General features: G+C 46.1%; 1 protein-coding gene across 13 annotated transcripts in view; it reads right to left on the bottom strand.

Moving 5' to 3' along the window:
* The window catches only part of RIMS1 (regulating synaptic membrane exocytosis 1), a 1,643,460-nt gene extending 1,630,305 nt beyond the window's left edge, over nucleotides 1-13,155 (bottom strand). For 7 of the 13 annotated variants that reach the window (XM_069606229.1, XM_069606231.1, XM_069606230.1 and 4 more), the window contains exon 1: nucleotides 12,569-13,151. In XM_069606229.1, coding sequence (XP_069462330.1) covers nucleotides 12,569-12,723 — 155 coding nt within the window. In that variant the 5' untranslated portion in view covers nucleotides 12,724-13,151. Of the gene's footprint in view, nucleotides 1-12,568 lie in introns of all 13 variants that reach the window. The other 6 variants (XM_069606239.1, XM_069606242.1, XM_069606243.1 and 3 more) reach the window with 3 other exon arrangements.
* Nucleotides 13,156-13,894: the final 739 nt, after the last annotated feature.

The raw sequence follows: 13,894 nt of genomic DNA, 5'->3' as shown, positions 1-13,894 counted from the left end.
ATTTGTATTTCTGTGGACAGAGCTCATTTCCTGAATTTAAGATCAAATGGGGCTACATATCCAACAAATGTGGTCGTGATTGGTTGGTACTTATAATAGACACAGCAACGCAACAGAAGTATCCAAACAGATTGAAATTGACATCACCAAACTACAGGATGAATTTAAGAAAGACTTAGATCTGGACACTTTCAAAACTAAATTAGACTTACATACATTTAAAAGAACTAGTAGAGTTTAAAAATGACCCCACTTTAGAACGTGTTAAAAGGATGAAAAAAGATTTGTCAAATTTCACACATGAGAGGATATTTCCTTATATCGCTGATGGCTATAAATTTGGTACTATTTATCAGGGTACAACCAATCCCACCAATTTGAAAAAGATGGCACATTTCCACAATACATCATACAGTTCAAGTGATGATGGTAGCACAGGTTCTACTGACCAAAGTAACCAACAAGGTACAGGTAGAGGTCGAGGACAACGTTATCAGAATCGACAAAGACAAGGACGTCCTTTTTTAGGACAGGAGCCCAACCGAGGGGATTGGGGCAACCAGATACAGACACGCAGCAGAGCGAGGAATCAGTGGTGATTAATCTGTCCAATTACATCTTGAGCAGAGATGAAGAGCTAGTGCTCATAAAGGTTTGAATTTCGTCACTACGAAATTCCATGATCCTTTCGAATTCAGATCACATGTTAATACCGTAAGGTCCATCTGAATGAATTTTTTCAAAATGATAATGCGAATGAGAACCTCAACCGTGATGGCCTGAGAAACAAATCTACCCTCACTGCTCCAGCCCACAGTTACACCTCTGAGTCTACGGTATTTGAGAAACAGGTGCTCAAAAAAATACAGAAACTGGAACGAGGTATTCCCCGCCACTCGAACTTTGGTAATGCTCAATGAGCCTTGATTTCTAAATTGGCCAAGGTTGAGGATGTCATAGTGAGACAAGCAGATAAAGCTGGGGCAATTGTGCTCCTCAATCGCACTGACTAGGTGAAGGAATGTTTACGCTTACTTAATGATGTAAGAAGTTATCATCCCATTTCATCGGATCCTTCTACGCAACTTATGCAGATCATAGAAATGAAAGTCTCCAGTGCTTATGAAGCAGAAATGATTAGTAAGCAAGAATGTGATTATCTCATCATAAAACAAGGGCGAGTACCAGTATTCTACATTCTACCCAAAGTTCACAAAAGCCTCATTAACACTCCAGGCAGACCAATTGTATCAGGGGTTAGTTCCATATTAGAACCGCTCTCTAAATTTGTGGACTTTTATTAAGGACCTTTTGTCCCAAAAATGAGTAGTTATTTGAGAGAAACCACCGATGCCATTAATAAAATTGAGAATGTACCCCTCTGTCCAGGCAAATCTTTATTGATCTACCTTGACATACAATCGCTGTATACGGTTATTCCACAAAGAGCTACACTTGAAGTGGTCGAGGAGATTCTTAGAGACAGAGAAGATGGACATCCAGTCAATAATACCTTTATTCTGCAGTGTGCAGAGTTTGCCCTGACCAAAAACTTTTTCCAGTTCCAGGGAGCCTTTTTTGAACAAATTGAAGGTACAGCTATGGGTGCTGCCATGGCCCCAAATCTTGCTAACTTGTATGTGGAATACCTTGAGAAATTAGTTATCTATCCTGATACCAATCCTTTCAAAAAACATCTACTAAAATGGTTACAGTATATAGATGATATTTTCATTGTTGTGGGAAGGTACGGTGGAGGGGGCTGATACTTTTGTTGAATGGTTAAATGTACAGAATCTGTTTCTGAAATTTACTAAGGAGATTAATCCGCAGGAGATTAATGTTCTAGATATTACCATCTTTCATCATTTGGGAAATCTAAAAGTGAAACCATACAAGAACACAGATAAGAATGCCCTTCTTCATTTTTCTAGTCATCATGCCAACCACATTAAAACCAATTTGCCTTTTGGGCAATTCCTCAGACTTAAGAGAAACAGTAGTATGAAGCAGGACTACAGTGACAGCGCCAACAATCTGTCTTAAAAACTACGCAGCAAAGGCTATCCGGCCAAACTGGTCAAATATTCTTTTAAAAGAGCATACAATAAGAATCGTGATGCCTTATTAGAAAAAAAGAAAAGAGATGATAAGGAAAACTGGATTGTGTTTGTAAAGACCTTTTCGAATCTGTCATATAAAATTAAGGGTATTATCAACAAGAAGTGGAAAAAGATCTATAATGACAAATCTACTCCACCTCCTTTGGCAGCTGTCAGGAAAAGCCAGAACATTAGAGAGATGTTAATCAGGAATGACATATCTGTTAAGTGTACAGCAGAACCTAGACAAACAACCATATGGAGCCTTCCAGCTGTTAAGGGACATTTTCCTTGTGGACAGTGTGTAATGTGCGCCGTTACCAAAGAGATCAAGCAGATTGCGCTTAATATTACCACCACGTGGGTACTACATAAGATGACTAACTGTAATACTGAGAATGTGGCATATTTAATCACATTTCCTTGTGGACTAAAATACATCGGCAATACCAATAGGAAAGGCTGCACACGCATGGTGGAACACTGCAGTTGTATCAAGAATCAAATATTGACGGCACCACTGGTTAAACATTTTGTACAAAAGAAACATTCCCATGAAGACTTTAGATGGGTAATATTGGAGAAAGTCTATGGCAATTGAAAGGCAGAAGTAGATCGTAAGCCGATGATGTTTGAGCAAAGAATGATTTTTAAATGTCAAAGTCATATCATTGGTTTAAATGAGGAAATGAATTGGCAACATGCATATGCTTGATCATGGTTTCTATATAATTGTTTCATTTCGACCTTGAGTCCCGGTGTCTAATCTCTGGTTATATACAAGTATGGACACCATTCATGTACAGATGTCAGTCATTTACATCTTGACAGGGCTGTTTCCTGTGAAAAAACTGTTACATTCTTATTGTACTAGAACATCTTTTATTATGGTCATGGGTAACACGTCTGTATAAAATACGTCTGAAATAGTCTTTGAAATCCTGTCATCGGAGCTTTTCCTATGCAACTATGATTATTGGTGTTTGTGGTGTAAATTATACATGCTTATTCCATCTTGCCACGTTAGGGTGGTAACCTGAGAGTCATTGTTTCTAAATGGACTTGTGTTTAAACACCAAAATGCAATCCAGCACCCGTTTCGAAATTCAATATTTGAGGTCAGCTCTAAACATATTTCAAACAATTGTTTGTTAATAAGGGTAAGCCCTCAGCGGACAGGTCGTTTTTCTATGTCCATTGCACATTTTATATCTACGTTACAGACTTGGTTTTTCATTTAATGCATGACCTAGTTTGTTGGATGTGTTCCACAGACTCTATATTGGATCATTTTTGTCTGGTAAATCGGCGTGTTGACAACACATGTATTTATATTTACGATCACCCACGAGTGTAATGTTATTCTGTAGTCCCCTTTCTATACCAACTAATGTTGAAGCTGTGTATGTGAATCCTCCAGTCCTCTGTCTATACTTACTAAAGTTGAAGCCGTATATGCGACTTGAGTAGAACGCGCCAGGACTAATCTAAACGTTCGATGTGGAGGTTCTATGGTCTCTGGTTTTGGCCTGCGCAGACATTGGTGACTGCATTCTAGAAGGTATGTAGCGGGAAAAGCGGGTACTTTTCTATACTGTGTGTGTGACACGTTACTGTTCTATCAGCCATGAAGTGGCGCATGCTATATAATTGTTTATATATATTTTTCAACCCATAGTGGGACCCCATATTGGAGGTGCGTTATCATTGTGAGACCGCATTTTGGACGGACAGGACTACAGTGTTTCAGTCCAGCGGGAATTATGAGCAGAACATGAGGTACAATGGCGGTACTAGTGGCTAATCTTGGTGACGGTGTAAAGTATAAATCCACTGTATTTGGTGTCATCCATGGTGATGGGATATAATTTGTTCGGTTCACATTGACAGACAACTTTCTATCTTAGTGATGGTGGTGAGCATAAATTCATGGCAAGCGGTGTTTTCAATGTTGATGGGTATATGATCCGCTATTCATGTGGGTTCATATTGACAGACAACTATGGTATGTTGTCTTCTGTTTGTTTGCATTTACTGATTAGGACCGACAGCTACTTATGAGCAGTGAAGAGTCCTAATAAGAGACTTGATATATGCAGTCTGCAGCTGTTGAGGGGTGTATTGAGACACCAGCACTACGAATATTACATTAAGAGATGCATAGTTGTTTTTGAGAATCTTGAGGCTGGGTTGATAGTAACCTGTTGACCTTACCCAGTACATTACGACTATGGGGTATATGCACAGGAATGTTGAGCTATGTTTTGAGCTTATGCAAACTTTACGAGGTAGTTGATGGTGGTATTTATTGACGGCCCCCTCCTTTTGTGTTTTCAGGAGGGATCTTCTGTTTAAATTTGGTATCTTTTATGTGGCCCTGGATTGCATGGTGGCAACCAAGAAAATCGTGTTTTTTCCCCTGAAGAAAGTTCATGCAGGTATTGCTAAGAAGAACTGAAACATGTCGGGATCTGGTTATGTTTGAGTTATAACGCCTAGAAAGTGTATGAGGTGCCAAAGCCATGTGTATGTTTTTTTTCTACAACTGTTAAATGTGGTTATATGTATGTGAGTTCAGTGATTTAGTTGTATTTTATATATACCATGTGTTTTATGTTAGGTAGGTCATGCAGAACATTTTTATGGGTTTTTTATCTTTTTGTAAACTTTATTAAAAATGTTGAGTACTGTGTATAAATGTTACGTACTTGGTCTATTCTTTAAGGACTATAGGTACAGGGAGGTTTTTCACCAGACTATTGGTATAGATCAGTGAATCTGAAAAAATCTAAACTGTCTCCTTTATATAAAAATATCTCCTTTCCTGATCCGACAGTTGTTTTTTTGATTACTTTTGACTCCGAGCGGAGGTCAGGACTGCACATATAATTTATACTGGTGCTACCCGGTTTTCTCTTTTTGTGTTAGGTGAAATGATGAATTTTAGGGCCCAAGCACGTGTATTCTAGTGATCTTTTTTTACTTTTTGGCTAGAAAAGATGCATTTTCTAACTATCGATATGTCATAATACTGAGGTTATGTAGAAAGAGCATCATGAAAGATCACAAACCACCTGCCCAAAGCAAGCACTCAGGTTGCAGCAGCCATGGTTTAAATAGCTTAAAGGCAACAGAAAGGTTGCCATAAACTTAGAAATACAGCCACTGATGTGACCATAAACCAGTATCCTCAACAGATTTTTCTAAGTTTTGAACTTGAGCAAGAACGCTACATCCGAAAACTAAAAACCATCCTCAAGCTTATCCAACCATAACCGTGCAAGCACTACAACACCGTGCTCTACAAACTGACTAGAGGTAAGAGTTACTGGAAGCCCCTCCAGGGCATCAATTCACAAGATGGGTTGTTGAGGTCTACAAAAAAACTATAACCAGGAAGATATTGTGTCCTGTGGGTGCCTCTCCTCATTATTTACTTCCAGTGTGTGACTTCTTTAGTGCCACTGTTTCATAAAATACATTAAAGGACAACATTCTGCAACTGTTCCCATTATGTGACGCACAATGCTGTGGGTTTCATGTCTGGCCGCCTGAGATGGCACAGATAAAGGCAGAAGACTAATAGGCTCCCCGCAGTCCATGATGCGTAGGACCATGCAATGGAAAAACATGGTTTGCCTTCCTTAGACCGGAGACATTCAGATCGCGGCATTACAAGTACAACAATGCAAAGAGAGTGCATGCATGCTGTGGGAACTGCATTGCTTGATATCTGGAGGCTTTGTCTCTCGCCTCTCTGTTAAAGACCCCTGGAGTAAACCTGCAGCTGCGCATTACGTCTAGCGTGTATTGTTGGAGCCGCCATCCTGCAATGGTATACCTTCAAAAGAAGGCTCATCCACACTGTGAGTCAGAAATTAGGTTTCCATTTCCCCAAAGATGTCAACAGGAAACATGAATTCTAAGGCACTTCCTGAAAGTGCCTTCCTTTCCAGATATGCTTCATGCGTACTTTTTTTTTTAATTGATATACAATTTTTACAAATTTCCTTTTTTGGAAAACTTAAAATGTTTAGTTCCTAAAGTTCTTTATTCCAAGCATCAAGATTCTCTGTGTCGAAGTCCTCGTGCTCCCTCTGTTTTTCGTGTTTTAGATAAATGTGGCTATTTGTTCGGTTTTGGGAACATTTTTACCATGAATTAAACCGCTGCTATCACAAATGTTATCTTGTCACCACACATTGGCACAGTGTGCTTCATACGTACTTTAACAGCCTCCTTCATTCTGATGAGGCCAGCGAATATGGGCAATAGAGCCTGACCATGCAAGGGTGTGTATGGTCACGCTCTTTGCTATGATTTTGATCTGTCTGTGCATGTGTGCAGTGAAAGGCTCGGAACGTGGCATCGCCCTGATTTCAATGCATTTACCCAGACGAAGGGTGCACAAATTCAAGGTGCATGCTACTAGCCAGCCACAGAAAAGTCACTTGCCACCTCAATTCTATACATACACACATCACACCATTTCTTTACTCGCCGAGAGTCAAATATTACTAGCCAATGGCTAGTGGCGAGTGCAAATATTGTACCGTGCCCACACGCATGCACTGAGTTTGTATCGAGACCTGCAGGGGCAGCAGCCGGGCCATCTTTGCTGCATTGATTGCGTCTACTTTTTACTGTTGCAGGAAAAATTGACACAGTCTGCTGGAATCATGCATACGGAGGAACATGATTATCCACCTGTGCTCGCATGAAGAGGACCCACACCGTGTGGGAAGCCCTGTGCGGTGCTTCTATGCTGGTTTGCCTCAAACACCCCTCATCAGAATGGCACCGATGAGTGGGGAAACGCATGGAAAGCCTTTTCCCCCACATCCACACATCTGGTATTATGGTGTTGGTTGGCAAAAAAAAGTCCAGCTGACAATTAGGATAAACACTGCAGCTAGTACCAAATAAAAGGTTATCAGCTTTCCAAATTTGGCTTAACATAACTTGCTACAATTTCAGTACAATGGCATCGCTCTAAATAATTATTTTTAAAAAGGCACAGAAAGGAGTTCAAACACAGGTTTTGTATCTTTTATACGGGAAGGCATGTTGTAAGAACTTATCTATGAGCAAGCATGTAAGGGGAAAATTGTCACTCTCTTTGCAAAGCGTATTCAGTCCATCCATTAGATAAGTTTATGAAATCGTACCCAAATCTGGAAAAGCAGCACACTGCAAAATGAATTGTGCAATCATTAATATTTGCCACCTTCCTGCTGATGTCCTTTTTGATATGTTTCGTGTTTTTCAAGGACAAAATAGAACAATGTGTTGTGACTTGGGATGGGCTCACATGAATCCAAGGTGTGTCTGAATTAACATAGGTACCACTCACGGGACAGGATTCACAGATGCTCAAAGAATGTAACAGGGTGTGGCGTACAGAAACTCTCAGGGGGTGCTCAGTGGGCCAAGGGGCTGCTGCCAGTAACTATCAGGGCACTGAGCATCTTCCCTTTCTCCGCCTTGGGCAATCCACTACCGGTGGGGTTGGACCACGCTGGCTCCAGCTACGCACAGCCCATAAGGCAAGATTAAGAATGTGGAGGGCGAGAGGGGGTGGGAGGCTGTAGGTTTTAGGAAGAGTTGGCAGAGTGATCACGGTCAACGCCTCACCATGCTTCCTCTGCAGTCACTATTTCTATACCGGCCTCCACTTCTCGGTATTGTTTGCACTTGCCACCGGTACGTTCATCCTTTTTCTCACCCCAAGGCTCTGTGCAGCCAAAAGGATAGGGGTGGTGCGGTGGCTGGTAACGGGGTCACATAGAACAAGCTGGGCTTCCAAAGGGGCACTGCCTGCTATCTGCCAGCATATTTTCAAGCCAAAACCCAGACATGTTTAATATTGTAATATGTGCATTAGGCGACATATGCAACAAAGTTAACAAGGATAGCATCCTCAAATTCTTACAAATGGAAGCAAAATGCTCCTAGCTCAAAAAAACAAGGATTCTCTTTTGAGGTAGAATTTGAGACAATCACACTCCAGTGTGGTACCCCAAGCATTTGAGACAATTGCAATCCAGTGTGGTACCCCAAGCATTTGAGACAATCGCACTCCAGTGTGGTACCCCAAGCATTTGAGACAATGAAACTCCAGTGTGGTACCCCAAGCATTTGAGACAATGGCACTCCAGTGTGGTACCCCAAGCATTTGAGACAATGGAACTCCAGTGTGGTACCCCAAGCATTTGAGACAATGGCACTCCAGTGTGGTACCCCAAGCATTTGAGACAATGGCACTCCAGTGTGGTACCCCAGTCGATAATCTATGCAAAGACAAGTGAGTAGTAACGGGGAAGATTTCTTTCAGTCAACAGTGTTTTGTGCTCCCTACAGGCTGAATCAAGCTCCATGCCCTCATGCTTCTGACATAATATGTTGTGTACATGTCTGCCTTAGATTGGTGCTGAAAACTCAGAAAGGACCTGGAGAAATCGGTTGGGTAGAATTCTAGGTCAGATTTGGAAAGTGGCGGCTTTATTTAAAGGCAAAAGTGGAGGCATCACATTGCAGTGTTTCTTTCTTCAAAGAATACATACATGTCCTGCAAACATCTACATGTGCACACAGGACACTCCTCTTGGCAGCTTGCACTAAGAGGGTGTTTTCCAAGTTCCCTCAACGAAGTTGGCCACTGTTTACATGCAGCTGTGCTCTTGCTGTATTTGTTACAGTACAGAGATACTTACTAAGGATACTTTTTTGTTTACTGTTGTGCTTTCAGCTCGTTAGTTAAATTTCCATTCAGTTTCTGCAGAAACGTATTGCCGTTCGCTGAATGTCACGCGGTGGCCATTTTGTTTCCTGAAAGTGTTCAACTCGGAAGCACCCCACGTTTTTAACATACTTTAGTAGTTTTGAACAAAAGGACATGTTTGTCTACTAAATTAACTGGCATTTCTTTAATTCTTAGTGACCCCAAGATAGCAGACTCTTTCACGCTGTGCGTGTTCCCCAAGTACAGAACGGACCCCTTGGTTTGCTGAGAAGCAGACTCATAAACCTGTACAGAACAGAGCAGTTTTGCAGGCACAGCACATGCCACGCTTTATACTTCTACAATCCACCAAAGACTGCATCTAGCCTTCCAAACTTAGTGTTATTGTTCCTGGGGGGTGGGAGAGCAAGGAAAACAACAAGGCAGTGGGCAGTGAAGTGCTTTTGGTAAAGGCCAGAACCCGCCAGGCACGCCCCAATTATCCAGACGTTCACACAACTTCTTAGAGAACGTAGATTCATCCATAAAGCGCCACTCTTGGCCAGAAACAGTTTCCCCAATTTCTCAGCAACTCAACTGATTCTCAACATTACACACTTGTGTGCTCAAAGCAACAGGTTATTTTGGATTGCACAATCTTTATGCCACAATTCAACTCCCCACCAACGCCCCTATTCCCTACTCCAAATCCGAGGTTCTTTTTTTAAACCAAATAGTATGGTTTTTAGTGGCCCACATAGGGTAAATGCCATTTTAAGTATAATGTCCAGGTCCCTAGAAATGGCCAACCGGAACTGCAGGACTATGTCACAGTCCCAGAGTACATGAGGTGATCCTGTCTCGGGAGGATAGCTCAGCGGCAACGTGCTCGCCTTGGAAGCAAGACAACATGGAGCAACACGGGTTCGATCCCCGGGTCCGCGCTTAGAAACCTCTGGGTATTAAGCCCGTTATAAATAACCTATCATGTGACTAGTAGTCCCTCATATGCCAAGTGCCTGTCAGCCTCCAACATGGCATGCCTGCACGCGGCCAGGAATCCATCATTTGAGGAAGAGCGTCCAGTGTTGAACGTGATATACCTTCAAGCAAGCCCTCAGCTTCCTGCTGGGTTAGGTTGCACTTAGGCCCATTGCTGAGCTCGGGATTCTCATGGCACTGCACTCCGCAAACAAACCAGGCAATAGGTGCAGGTGTCTTGGTAGATTGCTCTGGCTCCATCTGCCAGCCCGCCTACATTGGGCACCGAACTCTGCCGCCCGTCTGCCCTGGTGATGGCAGCAGAAGGGCCTCGTCTCACAGGACCTGTGGATGGTGCCCCCGCCCAGTGCAAATCAACTTAAAGATAAAAGTGCTTTGCCCAGGATTGGCACCATGGCCTAGTCCTGCTTTATCTTCAGCACAGAGCAGCTGCGTGCTATCCTGCAGGACTGCGATGGTCAGCCGCACTGAACCTTTGGGACAATACTGGAAATAAAGCGGAAATCAAAATAGGCGAAATTCTCAGGAAGGACGGCAATGCCCGCTGACCACTTTCTGACTCAAACTGGAAACCTACACCGTAATAATCACCCTCTGCAGTTGGCTCTTGTAGGCACAGAGATACTAAATAGTGTTTTATAATGACAAAACCCCATTGGAAAACGCTAGGTGAATTAGACCCATATGTACTGCGTTAAAGAACACTATATAAAATGTATACACACAGCCTACGAGGAAACTGCGAGAAAGGCACCTTCCTTTAACAGGAGCTGATAGGCATGTGTTTTGAGGGTTGAACATGTATGTTACTACTAGCAGGAAGACCCGGCTAGCGTGTGCACGTTATACTGCGGGGGCGCAGCACGTTTCACAGACTGGATTTTTAAGTGAGCATTTTAGGAACAGCTGAGAATGCTGAGCTTGTAAACTACTGCCTTTTTTTATAAGTGTATGCATGATTTTATTTCCGAATTGCAGAACGGGGACGTATGTTGTATGTGTTACTGGTGGCGTGAGAGGGAAATGACAGGTCGGCCACACGATCAAAGGCTTGTATTGGTGCGCTATGTCTGCCTGCTGTACGGTGGGCAGGCACGCCCCGCGGCTGTCCCCCTTCGTGTTTGGGGACTGCCTACATTTCTGGGATGATCGTGCATTGGTGGCTACTTGCATTATCTTCTGAGATGTGCGCGTCTTGCTGCATTGCTCGTGTGAATGAGTCGGTAGCAGCACTGCTTGCATTTCTGTTCTGAGGGAGAGTGCATTCATTACTCGTCGCTGAGCATGGCTGCATGGTTTGGCAGACTGCGTGTTCGTGTATCGTCAGTGGTAGGTGTGCACAGCTGATGACTGCATGTATGTTATTGCGCTGCATTCCTGCTGGGCTTGCTGGCCGGAGCAGTCCTGGATAGAGGTCCTCCGCTGGCACTGCCAGTCAGCGCTGGGAGAGGCCGCTGTCCTTCAGCACCTCGGAGAGCGCCGAGGCCCGCTCCAGCGCTCCTCTCGAGGCTGTGGGCAGCCACACCCCATGCGCGGCGTGTGAAGCAGCGTGCGTGCCGGGCGAAGGGCACGGGCAGGCTTTCCCCGGCCCTTGCCACTCAACACCCCGCCCTCCCGGCACTGACGGTGGGTCCCTCATCCCCAGGCAGGGCCTTCCCGTGTTCAGCACAGGAGCAGCAGCGGCACATCTGGCGGTCTCACACACGTGCTGGGTGGGGCAGGGCAGCTACCATACGCCGTGGGAGGTCCACATCAGGGCACGAATGTGCTATGCGCGGTTCCAACAGCTGCACCGAGACGAGTAGCACCAGCAGAACGAGGCACCGACCGATTGGGGCCGCTTGCTGCAGCTGTCTCGGTACACCAGCTGGGTATAGTCAGCGCGGCGAACACCTGCCCTGATACGTGGACCCTAATCGATACCCCTGCTCCCCACGGACGCGAATAACGTGCCTGAGGGGCAGTGGCACAGGGGCCACCGGTGCCATGGCTGACAGGCAGCTCGTACGGTGATGGCCATCACATGAAAGGGGGTCAGTCCGCAAGCACCCCAGGGGAGGCTATCAGGCCCAGCACAGCCCGCGGGCTGAACCTAGGGCGGGTGCAATAGATACCGTTCTGGGGAACTGCTCGTGCTAACCATGCCACATAGCCAGAGCAGGTAAAGCACGAACACATCACCCCCGCGCCCACAGACAGGTGAGATCGAAGGCTCTGCCCCGATGGACCCACGGCGGGCAGAGTGGGGCTCATGATAACAGGATCGCTCGGAAGGGCATTGCCAGGCCCCGGGAGAAGAGCACCAGGGGGGAGGTCACGCTTATAGAGCAGAGCAAGAGTGACATCAGCCGTCAGCTGCCATGCATAAAGGGACAAAGATGGCACAGTACCCCCTCCTACCGCCTCCAATGACGCAAGCTGCAATCAGTGACATCACTCAGATCGGGTGTACCAATAAACGGGGGGCGGAATGCCATACAGCTCCCCGTATCATTTACTATATATCACCTCTCATAAAATGCACCCCACGCTATAGGTCGCCCTACTATTTAGTGGCACCTACGAATGGTTCCCCTTCTATCATATCTCGTTTAGGACAACGCTTAAGGGGCAATGGTTCCCCTTCTATCATATCTCGTTTAGGACAACGCTTAAGGGGCAAATTGTGCAGAGCACTCCTATGATGAGCCCATAAAGCAGATCACGAGCGCACACACAGGTGCTGCCGGGCTGGCACACTTACTTGAGCATGGCCTCCTCCTTCTCCTCCTCCTGCTTCTGCCGGTCCATGACTGCCATGATGATGCTGCGCTCCTCCTCGGTCAGGTGGCTCAGGTCGGGGATCTCGGGGGCCGGGCGCGGGCCCTGCACCAGAGGGGGGCCCACGGAAGAAGACATGCTGTGCACGGCTGCCCCCGCCCTCCCCCCGGGAGCCTTCTGCTCAGGGCGCTGGGCTTGCGCTGCGGGGCGGCTCTACCGGGCTGCCGTGCTCCCGGTCGTGCATGCTGCCCCGCCGCCTCACGCAGCCTCTAGCAGCTCGGAGGGCCCGCGCAAGGGGGTGCGGACATATCCTGCAAGGTACTTGGGGGATCGGGAGGTGGGGAGGTGGTCGCACGGGTCTCTAGAGTGTGGACGGCGGGGGGCGCTGCCGTGCTGTGGGGCTCCGCACTGGCGCTTCTTGTACGGGCGCCGCCTCCAGCCGCTGTGTTTCAATGGGAGCCGCCAGCAGCAGGGTTCCATCCACCCGCCCCGCCAGCCGTGCCACTAGTCCGCGCCTCCTGGAGCCAGAGACAGTGCGCGCGCCGCACACGGCTGTCAGCGAGAGGGTGGGCGCGCGGCGTGCTGGGCAGCTGACGGCCCGAGCGCGCGCCCCTCGCCGTGCTAAACGACACAGGGGCGGGGCCTGGTCCTATCTGGACGCCTTTTTAGGGTCAGGCAGAGCTCAGTTTAACTGCCTTGGCCAATACATGTCTCCCCACTGTCGACCAAGTGTTAACCGGTTCTGGTGTTTCACGTTGTTGCATCCCTAGAGAAAAGAAAACCTTGCTGCCACGGCAAATAGTTACAAAATGCACATTCCGTCCAGTACAATGTGTTGGTGTTTTGTCTGCCATCTTCACAGCTAGTGTGCCTTTGCAGTATACATAATGACTTCTAAAGTGTCGAGCTGGGATCTCGGGAAACGGAATGTGTTTGGAGATATACATGGAAGAACAACTAGTCGTAGTCAGTTTTATTTTATAACACAGGCTGCAACAGTTTACTGTATTGCTGTATCATGCTATGTGCAATTAGTAATAATACCCCCCACACAGTCTTCAGAAGTATTTGGATTAAAGAGTAAACATTGGCACACGAATGCTCAATATAGTCAACTTGACTCCCGAAAATGACGCCTTACCGAGTCCCTTTTCCGTTTCTCCTAGAGTCCTCTTATGGTGGCACGGGCGCGCGCCTCGCCCCTCCCAGGTTGCGCGCCTGGAGGTCTAAGCGCTGTTGGCTGCCCGCTCGCTCAGCTTCAGCACCCCGGCCAGCTCCAAGTCCTCCTTTGAGCGTTCCATTCCACTGA

This window comes from Ambystoma mexicanum, chromosome 4p (assembly GCF_040938575.1).
Source record: "Ambystoma mexicanum isolate Mex_15411 chromosome 4p, UKY_AmexF1_1, whole genome shotgun sequence".
Taxonomy (NCBI): domain Eukaryota; kingdom Metazoa; phylum Chordata; class Amphibia; order Caudata; family Ambystomatidae; genus Ambystoma; species Ambystoma mexicanum.
This window is presented reverse-complemented; position numbering and strand designations above follow the sequence as displayed.